Source organism: Saccostrea cucullata, unplaced genomic scaffold, assembly GCF_032062105.1.
Source record: "Saccostrea cucullata isolate Sc308-1 unplaced genomic scaffold, CSIRO_AGI_Scuc_v1 ctg466, whole genome shotgun sequence".
NCBI classification, from domain to species: domain Eukaryota; kingdom Metazoa; phylum Mollusca; class Bivalvia; order Ostreida; family Ostreidae; genus Saccostrea; species Saccostrea cuccullata.
This window is the reverse complement of record NW_026921194.1, coordinates 112,514-135,394: the sequence shown is the minus strand read 5'-3', so window position 1 is coordinate 135,394 and position 22,881 is coordinate 112,514. Positions and strand designations below refer to the sequence as shown.

The following is a 22,881-nucleotide window of genomic DNA, read 5'->3' as shown; positions in this document are numbered from 1 at the left end:
AACATGCTCATTACAGGCAATAGATGTGCTGAATTCAACATTGGAGGGAAACTTGTACAATCGAACTATGAAAAAACATGTCAATTATGCCCATTCAGATACAATTCTTCAGAGAGTTACAAATGTAAGTTTTTTTTTTATAAGATTTAATTTATAATTCTAATTATTATTTAAATTTGTAATAAAAGCCAGTGAAGCAATAGAAAAACTTTAACACACTGTCTCGATATATTTTTTTTTTCAATATGTAGAATTCAAAAAATGGCTGATACAATTTTCGAAAAATCTTTTGACTTTCATATTTTTGATGTTTTACAATTTATAGGGATTATACGGATTTCGCGGCAGGATAAATTATTATTTAAAAAAACATTCTTATACCAAATATCAGAACTACCCTACATTTATAATCAATTATTTATATCATGCGTTTGATGTCAATACAGTAATACATGCTTATGGCGAGCAGGCTTATAAAGTATTCGCGATTATAGCAAACTGATGGTCAATCCCATTGTCTATAATGAATTGAAAACTTGACGGACATAACGAATAAGCAAAATTGTCAGTTCTTGGCACTTTGTTATAAACTTTTTTTCCTGTATGATACTTTATCCACATGGGGAACACATTATTCACAGAGCTCGAAATGCAAAGTGATTATTTTACAAAAGGACAATTTTTTTTCATATGATTCAATGATTAATTGATAGAAACTCATTAACGAATCCATGTCTTTTCAATTTCGTACCTATACTTATATAACTTCCTAACTAAAGCAATGCAACGAGGCATGTGGTATATTTTAAAGCAGGGGCGATTCCTTAGGGGGAGATTAATATCTTATCTGAAAAATTTAATTTCCCAAACTCCAAATGATGATTTCAGGGATGAGTGAACACGATAAGGCCCTTGCATCAGCAAGACCGATTCTATGTACCTTATATATTAATCGATGTTATTTTATACAGAGTGGAGGTTGGGTGTTAGTGATATTATAATAATATTTAATAAATATTTGCATCAATTTGGACGTTCTAAACCTATTTTATATCCAATCTTTTTATTTATAAGATTTTTTTTATTTAAGAAGGCATCTGTGTGACATCAGATTATTTGTTGAAAGCTAGGACTTTTTCAATAATAAAAAACATTATACTGTAAATGTATTATATTTGGCTTGTACGATATTTGACGGAAATTGAATTTTCAGCAAGTTGGCGTAGATTTGATTTAGCGCTTTTTGAATGTGCATTACAGAAACCTTTATACACAAAGCATTTAGCGATGTACTTGATTTAGCGGAGGCTGCTTTCCGCGAAAGGCGCTAAAAAGAATACACAGCCAAATGTAATACGTTTACAGTATACTCAACAAAGAAAGAAACGCATATTGCTTTACTCGTCAAAGAAATTTTTCAAATGTACATGGAACAACTATCTTTTATATCATTGGATACCTGTGACCTATTTAAAGGACAACAAAGGGTTTTAACGCGTTTATGAAAGTAGTGTTTTTCATGATTTCTTCTGAATCGGACGTCTATTTTCGCTGATATTTTGGATTTAGAGAAACTATCAACACTCCTACTAAACCCATATTTAAGATTTGATTGCAGAGTTGATGCTTCAATGCCACGCCGAAACAAAGATAAACACAACCAGGCTAACGATGATACTAAACGGAGTTGCGCAACAGGAAGTTGCAACTGCATTTGGAATACATCAATGGGCCTTGCAGGCGTTTAACTATCGTCGGAAGACCAAGAATTAGCCGTCCGCAGGTAACCACACCCAGACAGGACCGTCTGACCCCCCCCCTTCAGCACCTCACGCGATTCAGAACTTGCTCTAAAACCTGCTGCTACAATTGCTGGATAAAAAAAAATCAGCATAAAAGTGCATAAATTGTTCGCAAGATACTGAGGAGCTGGTATTCATACACGACATCCGTATATTGGAAATCCACCAGCGCTTAGACGTTGCAAAGGACATATGGATTAGTTTAGACGGTATGCCCCAAGAATTTGGAGGGGTCGACCATGACATAAACTTCACTTTTCTACTCGCAATACATGATATGTTTAATTTTTATCAAAACCCTCTAATGTCACTTTTGAAAAAGATAAGGATTAAACTGAAAACTTAGATTATCATGTTTAATCTGAATATGCGTTTCTTTTTTTGTTGAGTATAGTAATAATTTACTTAATCATTTTACTTTCAAGATTTTTTTTTTCCTCTTCTGGATGTTTGTATTTTGGATCTTCCATTCTAATACATGTAGGTGCATGTAAATGTTATTCATATTCTTTCTGTTGTATACATGTTTAATGATAAGATAAATTAAGAAAGGGAAGAAAGTTATCTAGAATAATGACACATCGGTAAGAGTAATAGAGCTATTTGTTTTTCTTTCACCTTTTCATCCGATTTCTTGAAAATTGTATAATGCTTTTGATGAAAATGTTGATAATAATTTTAGATCAAGAGTGTTATAAATTGGCTAAGAAACCAGAACTAACCACGATACAATCAACATCCTCGAAAGAACTTACACACATTACTGTTGGAGGAAAACCAAACAATGTTTCATACAGTAGGAATCACACGTAAGTTAACAAACTGACATTAAAGATTGTAAAGTCACAGTATGAGATTAGTGTTCTCATTTTTTTCTAACATAGTTTTTTAAATTGATTGTTGTGTAAAGGGGGTAAAGAATTAGTACTCTCTGTCAAAGCTTTAGATTACTAAGACGAATTCAAGCTTTTTCACTAGTAATGATAACGTGTATTTGGTAGCCTACAACTCACATTATGGCCAAAAAAAATTGATTTTAATCATATATCCATGAATATTCATCCTATCCGAAACAATTTTTCTATAGATTAATTTGATGCTTTCACTCATGCTGTTGTTTATTCGAAAAAAAAAAACCTATTTGGTGGAGTTAAAACCTTTCAGTACTTTATATGATTAATCAAAGGTTATATCAGATACACCTTTCATGTTCATTTTTTTCCAAAAAGGTGTTTAAATACGAACTGTGTAAAAAAAACGTAAGAAAAAAACTGAGGCATATGTTTCTAGCCTTGTTTTTGATAAGGTATTTATAAACTAGCACTTGTACGTAACAACAGTTCCTGTATTTGATCTATTGTGCCCGAAATAATTCACATAGAAAATGTATTGCGTCTAAGTTGCTGTACTCAAAATCTGATTTTCGGATTAATATTTTTAAGTACATGTACTTAAAATTGAATTAACTTTTTTCAGACAAAAACCTGGTTCTGGATTTAAAGAACAGAATACTGTGATTATAGTAGTAACTCTGGCTTGTGTGACATTTTTCTTAATATGTGCAATAGCATTTTATTCAATACGAAAGATTCGACGGTGTAAAAGGAAAGAAACAAGAGGTAAAGGTCACTGGGTGCTTATTTTCAGACAATATATTAAGCTTAGATTGGTTATGATATAAATGTATTTAGACTGTTGTTTTTTTTTTCAACTATGGAAACTTTTTCAACTATGGAAACTTTTTCAACTATGGATAAAGAACGGAGAAAAATTTCTTAATACTTATTAAAGTTAAATGCTTCATTATAATATTTTGGAATTAATTAAACCAGGGCGGAGAAAACTGCGCGATATTCATATCGTTTTTCAAATTCTGATTCTGATTCATCTTAAGGCATGTAAAAATAATCTTGTTTATGATACCGTGATTGAATGTACCAGTTTCGATATTTTTGATTGAAAATAAATTTACAACCAAATATATCTTTGAATTTTATGGTTTGCTAAAAGAAATCTTTTCGTCCAAAACAAGGAAACATCCAATCCACAGATAATAAAACGGGAAATGGTCTATTGAATAATATGGATGAAAAAATAGCACTTGTTTAAAAGATATATTTTGATTGACGTAAAGTAAACCGTTAATAGGTAGTCTAATATATGTCTCATTTTCCAAAGAATGGAAAAAAGTGTGCTCAGCAAAGTAAACAAGGGAAAACAGATGCAAGAAAATATTTTACTTTAGAAGTGAAAAAAAGGAAGTATAAAGTTTCAATGAACAACTAGTTTGATTCATACGAATACCAAGTCATGTTTGCATTTTTATCAAACTGAAAGATTTTTGATAGTAATTTCGTGTATATTAATACGAAGTTTATGTATATTAATATAAATGAATATAGATAATACTAGATATCCATGTACAATATATGTGTTTACGTAAGAGGCCGAAGCATATTAAATATGGTGTAATAAGTTGAAGAAGAAAAAAGTAAAACATCATCATGCTTCCTTGAGGCTTTTCAAAAATAGCAAATTAGATTTGTATTGAAGTCCGGATCCTCCCCCACAGAAACAAAACTAAAGCTAAATCCACAATAAGACAATCGATTTGTGTTTAAAAACGAATTGAATGTAGCAGTTAAGGAGATATGAAAAAAAAAGTACGAAGTACGATATCTTTGTAAAATCCTAAAATTGGAAAAAAAAATTCCTGCGATTCGAAAACGAAATCAAAAAAGGTTTTGTTTTTTTGTTTTTTTCCCATTTTAAGGTTCAACACATTTTACATATACATATATCAGACCGGGTATATTTTAATTCCTTTTCGGTGTTTAGTTTATTTATATTCGTTTGTTTTACACTAGAAAATACAAATCCCAGAGAAGTTGAAACAGAGGAGAGCCCTTTGAATGAAACAGACGAAGAAAAACCATCCAGTTCAAAAGGTGTATTACAATTTCAGAGACATTTAGCGAACTCAACTTTGTAATTAAAGTACAAAATAGAACAACTCTAATTAGATTTATGTGTATAAGTATAATTGACATCTGTAACTAGTTATGTAGAAATATGATTTAAATTATATGAGGAATGGCGTTTATGAGAAATTGTTTATAGACAGGCAGACATTCCAAGGACTAAGGGCACCTTAAAACGTATAAACTCTTCTGGTCTATCCCTAGTGCTTTGAAAACATTTTCCCAAAAGTAAAAAAAAAATCCTAACTATTCCAATTAACAGAAAGCTTTGTAGATTTGTAAACACCAATAGAGCTACGTTTTCACCAGACTTTTGGTTTTATTAGTTTGAATTGAAATTTGTTGATTTATAAATGATGAATGAGGGAGCGATAAACTATCAAGATATTTGAATATTCTTTTTGCAAAACGTGTTTGAAATATCATTTGTTTTGTAGTAACCATTGAGGGAGGAGCGATAAAGAATCCTCTGCACATGAGAACACACTTCTTGAAAGATATTTGCAAAATGGAAAACTGTGAGGGAGGAATGGATGTTTTAAAAGAAAAAATTGTCCAATCTCCACATTTTCATATGTATAATAAATACATGTCCAAAACGAGTTTTCAAGGAAGGAGCGTAACAGGAAACTGGCGTGAAGACATAGGTATAAAAGCAGCAGCTGTCATATTTAAACTGAAAATATACGTTCATCAAAGTAATGAAAACAAAACCACAGTCTTTTTTCCGAAAGACTCTGATACAGCTAAATGGATGAGTATTTCCATCGATAAAGAAGGCCATTACAATCATTTATCAGGTAAACAATTTTCTGTCTGTCTTATTTTTATCTTGCGCATTGCTAAGTGAGTAGAATGTGTATCTCTTTAAGGCTACTTGAAATGATTCAAAGACAATGCAATGAAACTGATCGGAAATCAAATCTTTCATTTATATTGGAAAATAAGGGAAAACATTATTTTAATGTCTTGATTCTGGTCAAATATCATGAAAAGAAGACTTTTTGTTTTGATTACTGTATATTTCAAATTATTCAATGTTACATTTAACCACAGACCTTCGATTGCAGAAAACTATCAATCAGAATCAGAATTCTGAATTAAACTGTATTAAAAGTTTTAATTAAAAGGATTGTATAAATAAGACTTGGTCATTAAGAGCAGAAGTTGTCTGAGACTCTGGGCCTCTTTTGATTATATTTGATATAATAGCTTTTATTATATTTGATATGATTGCTTTTTTGCAGCATTTAAAAATTTTCTTCAGAATAAAATTTATTTTACAACTGTTGTCAAAGTTGTGACAGTCTTTATGCTTACCATAGGCGAAGGATCAGATGTGTTTTGATATTGCAGGATGTCCGGCATCCGTGAATTGTTTGTAAACCTTTTGCATCTGTATTTGTTATTTACTGACCTATCCACTAGATGAGATACGAGTTAAATTTTCCGAAACAGACTTATATTTTTGAAAATGGTTAAATTTTAGGAGCTGGATGCATTCTACAATTACTTTCAGTCACACAGCGGCTTTATTTCCTTGTAAAATATTAAAAAAGGTTCAGATGTTAATTTTGACTTACTTGCCCATTTTTTTAGACGAGTCAACAGATTATTTCTTTTAAAAGGTTCATTCCAAAGTACCTATCTGGTGTACCAGGACCGAAATTGCTTATATGATGAATTTAGCAAAGAATGATAACCCCCGTTCACATATAGTCGCCGCTTCTACTACGATCAAAGCGTGGCCGATCGTGACAAATCGCAAGAGAAACGTCGTGGAGTCGTCATAAGCATAGTATGATTGCAGTAGAGTCTTCATGATCGGAGAGCCCTAAGCTGTCACCACGCTTATATTGAACATGTCCAAAACAAGCGTAGCGGGATCGTGGCCTACAAGAATCGGGGTTAAGTCGTACAAAGAGCGTAGTAGAAGCGCCGTAATCGTACAAGCAGCGCAGACATCGTAGAGAAATCTTCGTGATCGTAGTAAAAGCGCCATAAGAGCGTAGTAACTTACCAAGTAAGCTCATACAACGCTCCTTCTACGTTCGTACTACGTTCTCACTACGATCTCTATACGTTCCTGAAGATCCTACAAAGACCTACAATGACCTTACGACAATCATATCACGAGACAGGAGTTTGTTCTTATAGCGCTGATATTTGACAAATCATCATCTTTAAACTACATGTAAAGGGTGACACTATTCGTGAAGATCATTTGCAATGGAGACTTTTCACATCTTGTTACATTTACAATTGAAAATGCCCGTGAACCATGTGGTAAAGGCCGCAAAAAAAAAAAAAAAAAAAAAAAAAAAAAAAAAAAAAAAAAAAAAAAAAACTGCGGTCGCAAGATATGTATCATCGCTAAAATCGTACTACAAAAATCTGCGGTTGCAAGATATATTGAAATCATCGTCAAAATCGTACTAGAAGCGTAATGCAAATCGTAATATGATCGGCAATACCGTAACGACATAGCGGTACAGTCATCTGGGTCTGTGTAGCGTCGTAGTATGGTCTTCAATGTCGTAGTGGTAGCGTAGCGTAAACACAGTAAGCACAGCCGCTTGTCGGCAACTGTCTACGTAACATCGTAGTAGAGGCGTGTTAGTAGCACATTTGACGTAGGGACATCGTATTACGGTCGTAAAGAAGACCATCATTTGCCAAATTGCTCTATTTAGACGCCGATCGGTTGCTACACGTATCTACCTCCAAAAAAATTCCAGATCGTGGCTTGATCGCCGTAGAGTCGCAGCTCTGTGTGAATAGGGGGTCAAAGACTTAATTCAGATGAATAATTTGACTAAACTCTTCAGGAGGAGTGAGCAGGTTGCAATTTTTTACTATGATTTTTCCTAGGTTACTGGAGGCGCTATCTGCACGAAGCTTTTATACATAATGCATCGAAAGATGAACACTACTACACGTTCAATGAATAAATTGAATTTAGTGAAAAACTAAAATATTATGAAGGATTCAAGTTGCAAAAAAATATAATCCCTATAATTATTCTTCTGTTAATATGTTTCTATATAAAGTTCAGAAGGAAAAATAACTTTTATAGTCTATGCATAGCAAAGTTATACCCTGTGGTATAGTTTTTACTATCCACCCTCAGAATTTTCCCGAAAATTTTGATTTCCAGCAATAAAATCTATTGACTTAAGATATCATTATGACTTCAGTAGCAGTAGGATTTTAAGTTATTCTTGCAGCATTATCTTACTCCAAAAAAGTTCAAACCTCAAAAATGATATTATACATTAGTATAATAAAACAGTTATCCACTGGTTGTGAGTGAGTTAGCTCTTTCATCAAACCATTGACAGGGACTATTCCCCTCGGGCAATCCCTCGGGGCATAGCTCCCTGTTGCGGGATTGATAAAAGAGCTATCCCACTCACAACCAGTGATTAAGTGTATATAATCACCCAACTTTACTTAAGATGCATCTAGGTATATATATTCTACTAGACTGGCTTCCAGTGTTTTCCTTAATGTATAAACATATCGAATGTTTAATTAAAAAATCATTCTTAAGAAAATTGAATCCCTATCTGGATGGAACTTGCATGATTGGTTCATTTTGGGATGCCTATCTTCAGATTTGCTTCGTTGCTAGATATATTAATATACATTTTCAAGAGGATGAACTAGATTACATCCTACAAAAAAATAAACATTAATTAATTGTGCATCTAGAAATGCACACTACGACACTTGTTTAGGATGTTGGATTTGGAACAGGTTAAAGCTCTTATAACAGCATGAGTTGCAAGTAACAAGATGCCTTTCTTGACAAAACTTTCATTGATGATGTATTTAAGATTGCACACTACCAAACTTGCTCCGGGTGCTGGCTTTGGCCAACGTTGCTTTGAATGAGTAAACAAACATACCTCACTTTTTGCATCAGTTTGTTTGCAAAAAGATTTAAGTCTTACTTGGCGGTGTAATAATGCATCTAATAATACTAAAGATTCTCTGACCTTTTTCATCAAAGCAAGTTTATTCTTTATGACATGTATACTACTTGTATGGGCTTTGAGGTAACTGAAATTTCAGAAATTATGAATTTAGGGATTTAGACTTCAGACTTCTTTTGATAGTAGGTAAATGGGACCTGTGTTCTCTAGGTGATTGAAGGGGTTGAAGTGAGAGAGTTGAGCTATGCCAAGCAATATGGTCTTTAGACACGCATTGCTATTAAATGTTAATGTTGATGCATATTAAATTATCTGGTTTGAAAGTTGGTCATTGAAAAATTTTATTTTCTATTTTTCTAGTTAAACTTTACTATTAATGTTGTGTCTAGGTTGTATCATAACTTTGTTTGTTGTGAGGCTTTACGTTACTGGTTGATATGAGCTTAATTATCTTCAATACCTAAATACATTTTTTCACGTTTTGCAGACTGGACCACTTTAAATGAAGATGAAGCAATGCTGATGTTTGATGATATATATGAAATACCAGGTAAAATAGATAGAACATACATGTACCAATAAATCAAGCATTGAATAAAAACATCTTTAAGTTAAATCAGCAAAACCATTTATCGCAATTTGTTGCTGTTTTTTTTTTCAAAATGATAATTATATTTTTTCATATATGTTGTAGAACTTCTTAGGAAAAAAAGTCTGATTGATTGTTTATTGAAAGACTGCATTGGGGTCAACAATTTGATGTGAATATACATGTATTAGGATTTAGGACGGGATCCTAACATACTGTGCAAGTGCATAAAGCCAGCGGAAAGATATATATTGCCATATATTCTTGATGTATATGTACTTTTATTTTTAAATTATTTGCTTATGCAACATTTTTTTTTATTTTAATTGATGCATGTCCGTCATTTTGTTATTGCATACGTACATGTAACCTCAATTAGATTATAAAAGTATTAGTAAGAGTAAATTTGTAAACAATCCGAGATATAAGATTCAATTAGTTCATAAATGTTAACTATCCTTTTCTTTCTTGTAGATATTTAATTAAAAGAGGGTGTTTCAAGCAAAAGCAATACTATCATTAGACAATTTGAATTATCATTTTCTGACTTGTCGATTTTACTCCCTCCCCCATCCACAACACATTTTATATTTCGATAAAAAAAAACATAATTCAGCAGGATTCAGCTTTATTTTTGCTTGGATAATTTTTAGTCCTCGCGGGTATGTTAAGGAAGCATATAAATCATTTTTCAGGAAAATTAGACTTTTTAAAGAAAATTAAGATTGATAATCTACCAAATCCGCTGATAAACGTAAACTATTATTATTTATTGCATAAAGATAAAAGAGTTTCTGACGCAACGACGTGCACCACCACCACGGCATCACGTGACTTCTATTAATAGCAAAATGTTCCTTAATAAAAAAGCTAACAGAACAACAATACTCCGGAGTTTAATAATTTCTTTGAGTAAATGATGTAGTTGAAAAACATCTATTTTGCCTAAAAAGTGCTGCTAGAATCCCACTGTCCCGTCAGTAAAATAATTATTCCACACATTCGCAATAAACCTTACCCGATGTTTTGATTTTGTTTACATGTGAACCGAGATTTTTCGTAAAACCATGCTTAACTCGGGATTCTAGCAGCACTTTCAAGGTATTTTAGGAGGCAAACTTTCAATCTGTACAAATCTTATGTTTTGAAATATACAGCTTATTGTTGTTCTGGTGCATTATTAGGGCCCCGCAAGAATTTGCGGGTGCCCTATAGTAATCACTCTGTCCGTCCGTCTGTCTGTCTGTCTGTCTGTCCGTCTGTCACTCTTCCGTCCACAAATTTTCTGTTTTTTTCTAATAACTTTTTTTATGGTTGCCCAATCAAGTTCAAATTTGGTATGGTAGTTCAGTAGGCAGAAATACATATTTTGATGCTAAGTTTGGTTCTCTATGTCTTCTAGTTTGGAGCTGGGGTGGTGGGGTAGATTCCTTAACTATGCATAAGAATGAATGGGCAACTTTTTTTCTGGTTGCCCAATCAAGTACAAATTTGGTATGGTAGTTCAGTAGGCAGAAATACATATGTTGATGCTAAGTTTGGTTCTCTTTGTCCCCAGGTTTGGAGCTGGGGTGGTGGGGTAGATTCCTTAACTTTATATACGAAAGCATTGGCAAAGAGAGATAACTGCTGAAGATGTTCCCATTTTAAACTGAATGCTGCAATGAGTCCCTTGGGATTAATTAGCTTTCCTCCTGAAGAAAATCCAGAGCATTATCTTTATCTGTCAAATTGAGATGAATTTCCACCTCTGTCTGCAAATGAAGTTTGTTTTGAAGTTAAGTCAATTTTCAATTTGGAATGCTATGAACACTCTGAAATGTGGATTTATATATAAATTTTTATAATTTATTTTTGTTTAATAGTTATGATTTCATTGAATTCTAATAACAAGAAATAGATTAAACAAGATTTTTTGATTTACTTTTTTTCACTTTATGTTAATTCAAGAACATTATCAATTTTTAGGATAGTTGTATAAAAACTCCATTCTATCATTAATACTGAAAAAGTTCTTATTGTAACTTTAGAAGAAAATGATGAGAGAGATACAATTAATCCCTTGGGATTAATTATCTAGCCTGCTGCAGAAAATTTAGTAGGCTTTTCTTCATCTGTCACTTTAAGATTAATGTAAACCTTTGTCTGCAACTGCTGTTTGTTTGAAGTTAAGTTCAAGCCTTCATGATATTTGCATTCATTGAAGGCTGGCATTTGATATAACACAAGCTTCATAATTGTTTAAATATACATTCAATGTTAAGTTGTTCTTTACTGCCTAATGTAAATACAAGGATATTATTTTCAGGTTTTTGAATATTTCAGGAATTATTTTGAAATTTTAAGAATATAGTTGCTGTTGCTTATTCTTCGTACATTTTTTAATCATTCCGTAATCTGCACCCTATTAATTCTACTCCATGGCGGGGCCCTTGCTGACTGGTCAGTTTTCTAGTTTTTGTCACACATGACAGAGGAAAGGCCGACCGGGAGACGTATATAGCTGACTGTCTTTTAAAGGGAATATTATCATTGAAAATAAATTAGCATACCTGTTTTATTAACTGAACTCCATATGAATTTCACAAAATATCCACAGTATTTGCTTTTAAACTCCATTTTACGTATCTTGGTACATGTCGTCTTAGCCAAATTCTCTTTACACGACTTGATCAATTCTAAAGTTACTTGATGTACACATATGACGTCATCGGTGGTATATTTTAATAAAAATGACAAAATACAGCATAACAAAATAAAAACAATTCATTGTTGTTAATTTTTACACGTTTCTATTCATTTTCTAGAGTTAAATCACATTTCTAAATACCAACATTACGAAAACTTGTGTTCTAAAATTGATGTCATCTCTCATACTATGACGTCATAATGCAGCACTGAATTAGTCAAAGTTGAATATTTTGTATGCTTCCTTATCCCCCCTGCGCTGTTTTTTTTTTTTTTTGAAAGTGAAATTTGGGTCTGTCTGTCTGTCTATTTGTCTGTTTGTATTTCTCCCTTCGAATTCAATTCAAAGTATCAAAGTTCAAGGTTATAAACTTATGCATTATGTCTCTTGGTAAAAATTTCATTCAAAGATCCTGTTAATAAAAATGACAAAATACAGCATAACAAAATAAAAACAATTCATTGTTGTTAATTTTTACACGTTTCTATTCATTTTCTAGAGTTAAATCACATTTCTAAATACCAACATTACGAAAACTTGTGTTCTAAAATTGATGTCATCTCTCATACTATGACGTCATAATGCAGCACTGAATTAGTCAAAGTTGAATATTTTGTATGCTTCCTTATCCCCCCTGCGCTGTTTTTTTTTTTTTTTGAAAGTGAAATTTGGGTCTGTCTGTCTGTCTATTTGTCTGTTTGTATTTCTCCCTTCGAATTCAATTCAAAGTATCAAAGTTCAAGGTTATAAACTTATGCATTATGTCTCTTGGTAAAAATTTCATTCAAAGATCCTGTTTGAATTTTATTTCCCTTGGCGCTTATTTTAGGACATAGGTATAACGAGAGATATGAATACATTTAATAAAAATAAAGATTCTCGATAAACCATTAAGTTATATGGTGTAAAAACTATTTAATGAATGCTAAGGTGGATATTGAGATAACGAACAGTGTTTAATCTCAAAGTCCATAAAACAATAAAAAATAGGAGCAGAGAAAACATGAACTTCCGAAACATCAGAGGTGGGATCAGGTGCCATGGAGGAGTGAACAACCCATTGTTGACCGGTCATACTCGCCCTGAGCTCCTTGTCATGATCAGGAAATAGCAGGGAAATCCATTGTCAAATCAGTGTATAAATTATGGACTAACACTTTGTTTGAAAAACGTCAGTAAGCATTTGACTCAATGATTCATTGAATTTGCTGAAAAGGTCATTGTGTCGACTATAGAACTTACGAAATGATGACTTTAAACGAGACTGCTGATATTCTTACAACATCTTAATCAAACTAAACTAATATCCGATGCGTCATCAAACGTCATAATTTTTGTATGTTGTGTTTACCATTTCCCATTGGATTGCTCGGAAAGCTTCCAAAATGTAACTGGTTGCCTTGACATTTTTGATTCGAAAAAGAATAATTTTTATTCCAATCTTACGTAATTTTTTTTTTATTTCTAATCAGTACTCATGTTTTCTCAAATAAAACTTCATTTTACTGTGCGCCGTAGAAGAATACCCTGTACCAATTCAAGGGTAATAAAATCTTTATTTCGTTTATATTTTGTGAAAAAAAAAATCCATTTAAATTTGATTAGTAAACATTTACTGAAAATTTCAGCTTAGTGCGTACACTATTAATTGAGAAAACCGCTTTGTCGAATAGTTACCGGACAACCCACGAATATATTTTCGAAACAGGCCCAAAAAAATCGAGAATAACACGCGGATACAAATATGGACAGTTTTTCAATTTGCGCCCAATTTCATTCAGCTATGTGCGGCACATTATATCATTCTACATTGCATTGTGATAAATATTTTATTTAAGTATTATTTATACACATTTTTAAAGAATATGAAATCAAATGTCTATATCATTATTTATATTTACCGTGTGAAAGTTTTGTATTAATCTCATTTTCATTGAATGTGATTTTGTATTTGTTTTTTTTTTTATATCTAAATAAATTAACTATTATATAATTGCTTTTCGACAAATTGAATGTACACTCGAAATACCCAAAATATAAGGATGAAGTTGAGTTAGCGATACATACATAAAATTTTAATTTACCTAATTGTTCCGTTTAAAATTACTTAAGAATTTATGTTCTACTGCATTCTCAGTGGCAGAATTTAAAAGTTTTATCTCTGGAAATGTATTCAACATGTCTGTTGGAGATTAATTTGAATATCCTTGACATCTTCGTAATGTGGATTTCTTTCCTGCTCTTGCGCATCTGTTTCTTCCTCTGATTTGACACATTTTTGAGAAAACAAGTACAAGACAAGAATGACAAAAAGGGCAAAAAACAAAACTATGACAGTTATCTGCAAATCAGGAATGGAATTCTTTCGTGGCCCAGTATTGTTAAAGGAAGGGTGAATATCTTTCGTAGAAAAACTGACAGAGGTGGGTTTCTTCTCATCATCGTTTTCTTCTGCAGTTGTTTGTCGAGGTGCAGAATCTGTAGAATAAGAAACTGAAAATCCTTGTTAAATTGTATATTCCAAAATGACATAATTTATATAAATGATTTGAACGTTCCATACCTCCGTGATCTGCACATCCTGTTCTAAAATCATAACTTTCTTTATTTTGTTCAGGATAACACATCATCCGACAACCCATTCCATAGTCCGGATATATGCATGTCATATTGCAGAATTCTCCGAAATAACCTGGTCCACACACTGCGTAAGAAAAGGCAAAAAATAAGCATTCAATACTCCAGAGTCTTAAAAAAAATTACTGTTTTAATATTCTCTGTTATATGGTCAGATGACACTTTCCTTCAAAATATGTTTTGTATATCTTTGGATAATATACTGAAAGGAAAAAGAAAATCAGGGTAAACTTTTGAGGTGAATTAATTTAAAAAAAAATATTTTTTTAGAATTCCTATGTCACTTTTAAGATCATCTTTCACAAAGATATAACCAAAATCCAATTTGATTTTCTCCAATAGTTCAGGAATTATTGAAGCTTTTATGACGATACCCCCCCCCCCTGTGAAAATCGAAAACTGTCATTATCTTCCAAGTCTCCCCCGTGCATCTGTCACGAGCCTTATTTCTCCCTTGCATGGAATTTCATCAGAGTGTTTATCTTTCAAGCCTTGGCTATATTGGGCATAGGTAACCACGCAAATGAATAAATCAAAGGACGCGCGCACAAGCAAGTAAGAGGAATAAAATAGTAGGTTGACGGGCACAAAAAACCTAATTGCATAATTGTTTTCTTTCAAACTTCAGGTGAATGTTATTATCATAAAAATCTACTGTATATATGGCGGTTTTTTGTGGTAGTAAGGTGTCGATTTAAGAGTTGGCATGGTAAATACATGTAACCCGCTCGTAACATGGCTTTGTTTCGCGTTAAAGTCATCGTCATGGTTGATTGAAAACCTTTTCAGGCCCTCTCTGACTACGGGTTACATTTTTTTTTTGGGGGGGGGGGGGATGTACCAGAAACTGTTTAGCTAAGTTTTTTTTGTTGCCTTTGTCATTATTTAAGCAATTCAAAATAATTATAAGACCCCATTGACTTCCGTTAACTGTATCGAGATGGCAAGAAACTTTATATTATTGAAAAACAATGTGTTTACAACAGGTGCATCAAATAACGCTTCAAGATTTGTTGACAAACTGCCGTCATCAAATTGCACAGATTTAGGGCTTTTTTAGCGTTTTTCCTACGTGACGTCATGCATTTTACGGTCGAGTAATTCTGAACTCTGATTTTGGTGCATAGTAAGTAAATTTCTCTTCTGACAAATTATCGTAATTTTCGGTCATGCGTTCAATTTTTTTCAAACGTTATGCGACCCTGCTTTTTTTTTTCCTTTTAATATATATAAGAAATTAATTTTAATTCTCATTTTCCTGTTTTTTTTAAATTCTTTCAAAAAGATTAATGAAATAACTAACACAAGTATAGTGACATTCGTCATTCAAAAGATAACCCATAGGGATTATATGAGAAAAATACCCCAAAAAATCAAGTCAGAATTTCATATTAATTAGGGAATAACTAAATCTTCAAATTAAGTATTTGCGAACGTTAATGTTGATTTAACGGTCGCAAACTGAGTTTAACCGGCGACGCGTAAGTGGGGCCGGTAAAACGGATGTTTGCGACCGTTAAAGCAGCACTAAAGGTCGCAAATACCAAATTAGAATAGTCAATAGTCAATCTGATTATAATCAGATCCTCTGTTCCGCTCACATAGATCGCTACACAAGGATCTGAAGAAACCCAATTCAGGATCCTTGGAAGGATCTGATTTAAATCAGATCGTATTACTACTTATTCCCATTCTAATGCAATCCAAGCATTTTGTTTGTTGTTTACGTCTTATTTTGTTGATCTTAGTTACATAAAATACGTTACGGAGCATTGTGCTTAAGCGTCATTCTATTATGACGTCACAATGAAAAGCTTTCACGCTCGTTAATGGTCGTTTTACTGCTTCAAACATCAGTTTATCAGCCAATCAAACTGTGTTTCGCAAAACAGTTGCTTTAGAATTGAAATGCATTTTACTATCATATTAATTTTAGTTTTTTTCCTCTCTGTTTACCGTTTTTATATACGTGAAAAGTTCTCGAGAGGGACGTTAAACAATATATAATCAATCAATCAATTTCTCTTTTTATAAATATAGGGGACAGTTCTTTTCAACTCCTACTCTTCCATGTGACCATTTGTTTTTGATTTAGAATTCAAGCATGTTTACATTTTAAAATGAGATTGTATATCATGTATTATCATATACTTAGTAGTTAATACACCGATTCTGCACGGTGTGATACGGGTGACGTCACAATACCCCATATCACGGCCCGGTCCGAAAATCCATATCACGTATCGGACCGGCGGGCCGAAAATCCATATCAAACCGGAAGTAACGCTTTTATTAAGTTCAAAAGTTAATTTACTTGATTTTACTTAAATATTTATGTAAAAAATTTCTTTATTGACGTTTGTGGTCTTTTTTTTTTCCAGTTACCGAAAATTGGCTCTTTTAGATTTTAAAGAAAAATGTCATTAACAAGCACGAAACATTCTTCAATGACAATAAATGAACTCGCACATTAAGTATTTTAAATATATGATAAATAGAATACTACATACTAAAATCCATATCATTTGTCACATCAGCCCTCGGGCCCCATATCAGCCCTCGGGCCTTCGGCCCTCAGGCAGATATGGGGCCACTCGGGCTGATATGACATATGATATGGATTTTAGTATGTAATATTCTCTATTAATTATACAAGTTCATGTATGCGTATGGCATCATTATATATATTTCCTGTAGAAAACCTATTGTGTGGTGTTTTGTCTTAATCTTAATACAATGCATGCCTGGAAAAATTAAGGTAAAACAATGCTGCATTTTGAAAGTTTCCCAAAAAAAGAGCAATGCAGCTAGCATTGAATTAATCTGAGAAAAATTATAAGTATCTGAAACATGATCTAGTCGACATTATCTCTTTACAGATATTGCATGTATTGCGAGCTAGGATATTTAATGTTGTGAGCTACTCTACGTTATAAGTGGATGTTTAAGATCAATTACTTAACGACGTTTTATATCGGCGGACGTACATGTTACTGGTCAAAAAAAAAAGCAATCTTAATAGGCCTATTGACGTTGATGCCCATTTGAATATCATATCATTCTAAAGGTGTAAAAATTTTGCTAGACCAAAAAATCCAATTCGATTGCGACTTTAATCGACAGATATTCGTTAAACACTTAAGTAAAAAAGTGTTATTTTAAAACATCTATCGGGATATAAGTACGGGTTGGTCACAAGATTAAATTCTATGAATCACCAAGGGTTCAATCTCGTACAAAATCATAAAATTGAAAATAAATCTGAAAATAACGCATCAATATAGTGTTTGAGGAAGCAGGAAATATGTAAAACCCGCGTCATGCTTGTATATACATGCATATGACATGAGTGGCATTTGACTGATAGAGTGAAAGAGTTTATTCAAAAACATTTTAACATTGTCCAAAAAAAATAAATGGTTCTCTAGCAATTCTAAAACGTTAGGCGCGATGTTGGTGCCATTTAAGGTATTCAATGTATAACGACCGTATTTTGTACCTAATAAATGAATGCTCTGATATTCTTAATCATGGTAGCATTATGAAGATGTTACCGAATAAAAATGCTCTACCAAAGGAATTTACAAAATTTTGATTATTGTCCAATTAATTGCACCTTAGATTTAACATTGAAGTCTATGGGCAGCGCATGTTTTTATTAGATATTGTAAATATAATTTGAATTTCAAACAAATCTCTTGGTGAAAATACGCAAAAACTCCCTCTTTATTCATCTATGAAATAAAATAAATTATTTACCGCAGAAGTTTTGAGAAATCAAATTTTGTATTCTTTTCATCAAGGGCGGATAACTCTTCAAAAACTTTTAACGTGCAAAATAACTGTCTCCTTACATGTAATCCGTCATGTGAATATGGTTCATTTTACTTTTATCTTTATCTAGCAATGCATTTTTTACTAGTTCAAAATTATTTAAATTTGCTCAAAATCACTTCATTATACATTGAATACCTTAATATTTTTAGAATCCGACCCATTTAAGTCATCGGTGAATTCAAAAAAAAAAATAATCGGAATATGGATGAATTTGGTATGAATGGATAGAATTTTAACAGAACTACCTTATTCTAATACGAAAATAACATTTGAATAATTTTTATGCAAAAAGAAGAATTTTAAAACTCACATAATATGTGTTTTAAGCGTGTAACGTGTTTTTATTTTTTAGTAGGGATCGCGCATTTTTCGTGTGTAGAGCGTTCAAAAGTGAATCCAAAACAAAAACAATCGATGTGGTTTGTTACATCATTAACAATTTTGCGTTAATTGTTGGCAAGACATAGAAAACGATAGTTTCACAGATGAAGAATCTGTAACGCTTTTGATAAAAAAACGGGCATATTAATATGAACACTAAATTTACAAGAAAGTTTAGATAGAAACAAATTATATCAGAATAATGTGTTTTCTTACAGAATTAAAATATTTCATTGATGTCGATATATATCAAACTGCATGCTTGGAGCCAGTAATTGTACTACAAGTTCAACAGAAATGTCCAGCGTCTAAAATGACGTGGTAAAATAAGACATTACCTTTTTTAGAGTCGTTAAATTATATTGTTTTACCAATCAACTACAGAAGTAAATAAATTTTCATAATGTGCAACTCTATACTGTTAGATTGACTGTCAGATTAATAAATTTGCTCTATTAATTAATATTTTACTGAACATTTAGCTGGTTCAACAGATTTGTCCAGTGGATGTTCTTGACGCGTAAAATTCGTTTTGATTCAACGGAATACATGAAAATGCATGTAAGACTGCTTCGAGCAGCTAACAAAATTTATAATATATATACAAATCCACAGCGACCTTAATGTTCATTAGTTTAATTATAAATAGCCTATGACTTTTTTAACTCGTATTGCAAGTACAAAGAGATAGCGATAGGGTACCAGTCAAGCAACTACTATTATTAAAGGCAATACGTCAATTTTTCCGTAGCGCTATGGAAGCGTAACGTCAAACGTCACCAACATCGCGCGTAACGTTTTAGCGAAATATATTGATTAAAAGTTATTATTAAGTTTTTTTTCTAAGAGTGTGTAATAAGCTATATAGTGTTGAATGTGAAGGATGAGTATTTTTTAGAGGAGTATTTCTCTTATATTAAATGATTTCTATAAAAACACGTTGAATAGAATTTAACACTTCAACCAAACATGTATTTTAACATTTGATAAACTTTTTTTTTAAGGAATAAATGTTTTCTTTTGCTTTATTTGGCCCTGTGAATTTCTCAAAAAACTGAAACTGCATAGTTTCAGTAAACAATGCATTGATTTTCTCTTAGACCTTTGGTGACTGCGATTCTATAAAAAATGTAATTTTCTGGCTAGAAAATGCAATGCATTATGACGTCGAGAAATGCGTCAATTTCCTCATATTCGGAAAATGTCTACAAAAACGGCCAATTTGTAAAGATATTTTGGATAATTAATATAGAGTGCAACCTCTAATCTAAAATATGCATCAAGTAAATAATAGGACTGTTTGTGAGGATTGATAGACATATTCTTTTCTTTAGATCAGAGAGTGCGGTCATATTATTTTCTTCAATTAAATTAAGATCCAAATTAATAAAGCCATCTTTTGAAGAATTTTATTATCATAGAATATTGAGAGAGAACTACCACAACAGAGAAACAATGCTTCTATATCAGTAAAGAAGAACCAAAACTAAGAGTCATTTTCATTGGACAGTATATAAAGTACTCAATTATACCTGTTTACCTTAAAATTCCAGAACATTGCATTTTCATTAAGACAGTTCTCCAAGAACTTGATTTTAAGAAGAAATTTGCAATAGGATGTGAAAGCACCAAGTCTCTATTTTATTTTAATGTTCCAAATGGAAAACAAGTGTAAATCAATCAATTGGTATATCTACAGGATCATTTTATGCATTTAAGCATAAAGTGAACCAGAGTCTTTCTTGAAATCAGTGCAACGTATATGGTCCGCGAACTTTCTGAGCACCTCTAGTAGAATAATTAAATATTTATTTTTTCTTCAATTAAATTTAAAGAATTTAATTTCACTTGTATCAAGCAATTTCATTGGCTGAATCATTCAGAGGAACATATAACATTTTGTATAACATAACTTGCCTACGTCACAATGAATTACGTCAAAAACGTATTAATCCGCTTGACGTTACTTTTAAAATATTGCTCAATTCGAAGCCTTTTTCCGGAGGAAATATTGTCTCATTGTCTACACTGAAATTAAATTATAAGGAATGAAGCTAATTTCAACTTATGTTATCCGATATAACAAAGCTTGGGGCAGTTTGCGCTCTCTTATAAACCGCTTCGCGGTTTATAAAGCGTAAACTGCCCCAAGTTATGTTACAATGTATATCGGATAACATAAATTGAAATAAGCTTCATTCCTTAATTATTTACTTCAAATCACCTTCTCATAAAAAGACACATGATTGAACATTACTTTGCCAACACCAGGGTTTTACAGAGGAGTAAACATGTATAAATTGGAGACAAAAATGATGTTTCTATTTATTTAGTTGAAAAAAATCCTAATATTAAAACAAAAAAAAAAACACCAAACAAAAGCAGACAAAGAATGAAAAATATAATTAAACAAGTAAACCAACAAATAAACGAACGCAAAAATAAATAAATAAAATAACCGAAGTCTTTACATTGTATCTGTCTAGAAGAAAAGCCGTAAATCGATTTTTGCCTTACAGAGATAATGATATAATCAATTCAAAAGTAATATAATGAATATTTCCTAAAAACGTTTGGCACTGAATACAACTTTAAAAAAAAATATCACACCTTCCATGATGAATTTCAATTTGGTTGTTATGCCTCTTTCTTGTTTTAAAGAAAAGCAATTTAGCAAATGGGTTAAAGAAAGTAGTAATAAATCATCAAGGGAAAACAAAAATTTGATTTTAAACTTTGACAGGAAAGCAGTTTTACCTGTACATTTTTGCAGTGTTTCGTTCCATATGGTTTCTGAACAACAGCCATGGCTTCTAAATAACATATAATAGAAAAATATGAAGAATAGATCAATAGAATATTTTAAAAGATTAAAGTCTGTAAAAGAAAACATTCCAATAATGTACCTGTTATCACATGGTCCTTTTTTGGAAAAAACGAGGAAAGAATTGATAAGTAGAATGGAAACTTTAACATACATGTTTAACTCCATCTTGCATCTATAATAAAATGAATCGTTTTGTTGATGCTGTAATGTATTCAGTTTATTAATTGAAGGAAACCATTTCCTTCCTTGATCATAATCCCTGGGAACAACCATGGCTTATTAAAGAGGACATTTGTGTCAATATTGTTGCAGACAAGAACAACAATTGCGGCAGGGCCTTTATACTTTCCTTTCGACTGTTGTTATCTGAATAACTGTAGCTACAAATTCACAACGAAAACACTACGACGAGCGAAACACAGTAAAAAGAGGGAAGTCTCACCGACATGCGTCTTAGGTCGAACTGCATTGAAATTCAAACATTATTTTCATTATATATTAATTTTCAATTCTACTATATATTCTACAACTCTTCGTCAGTGCACGATACACTTCGTAAAACGGAGAACATGAATTACATTTATTACCCATTTTAGCGTTTTCAACAATTGTTCTATCTACAAGATTTAGAAAAAAAAATCACTATTAATTGAATATGTTGTTGAAGGAAAAAAAAAATAGTTCTATCTTTAAAAAATTTACTGCCTATAATTTTTTTTTTATTTATTTAATCTCAATTCATGACGGCTTTTTTAGGCTACGTGCTAGTCTACGTCATTTTGTTTTTCTAAGATAATGAATCTAGGTATTACGCTAAATGAAATTCCCCCAAAAAATCATTTCTATGATTTTTTTTAGTAAAGAGAGTGAATTGTTGAGAAAGAATAAATCTGCTAGGTACTTGATTTGAATTATTTTCTTTTTTTTAATGTACATGTACATTATCGACTTTGATTGTAGTATAATATCTGTCTTTTGTCCTAATCTCAACATGCAAAAATAAACGAAAACTGGTGGATCAACCAAAATCCATTCAAATTTAATTCTCTGAACAGGAAATAAAGCATGAACCCTGGAAAAATCAAGTTCATGAGAAACAGGTGTAAAGAAGGAATAAGCATCCCATGCTAACCGGTTAAAAAAGGACCGTTTTCCCCAAGTACTAATCAGGTAGATATGTGTGGAATGTTTGTGTACAAA

At 32.0% G+C, this 22,881-nt stretch overlaps 2 protein-coding genes across 6 annotated transcripts in view; one reads left to right on the top strand and one right to left on the bottom strand.

The window, feature by feature from the left end:
* LOC134259434 (uncharacterized) overlaps positions 1-9,849 on the top strand; it is a 33,486-nt gene extending 23,637 nt beyond the window's left edge. For all 3 annotated transcript variants that reach the window (XM_062742017.1, XM_062742016.1, XM_062742018.1), the window contains 7 exons: positions 17-124; positions 2,485-2,611; positions 3,279-3,421; positions 4,670-4,750; positions 5,221-5,583; positions 9,209-9,271; positions 9,416-9,849. In XM_062742017.1, coding sequence (XP_062598001.1) covers positions 17-124; positions 2,485-2,611; positions 3,279-3,421; positions 4,670-4,750; positions 5,221-5,583; positions 9,209-9,271; positions 9,416-9,486 — 956 coding nt within the window. In that variant the 3' untranslated portion in view covers positions 9,487-9,849. The remainder of the gene's footprint in view (positions 1-16; positions 125-2,484; positions 2,612-3,278; positions 3,422-4,669; positions 4,751-5,220; positions 5,584-9,208; positions 9,272-9,415) is intronic.
* A 4,114-nt stretch (positions 9,850-13,963) lies between these two features.
* Positions 13,964-22,881, bottom strand: part of LOC134259433 (uncharacterized) — a 47,215-nt gene continuing 38,297 nt past the window's right edge. Inside the window, exons 2-4 of one of the 3 annotated variants that reach the window (XM_062742012.1) lie at positions 21,612-21,667; positions 14,563-14,703; positions 13,964-14,492 (exon numbers count right to left, since the gene is read on the bottom strand). In XM_062742012.1, the coding sequence (XP_062597996.1) occupies positions 14,173-14,492; positions 14,563-14,703; positions 21,612-21,667 (517 nt within the window). In that variant the 3' untranslated portion in view covers positions 13,964-14,172. The remainder of the gene's footprint in view (positions 14,493-14,562; positions 14,704-21,611; positions 21,668-22,881) is intronic. The other 2 variants (XM_062742015.1, XM_062742013.1) reach the window with 2 other exon arrangements.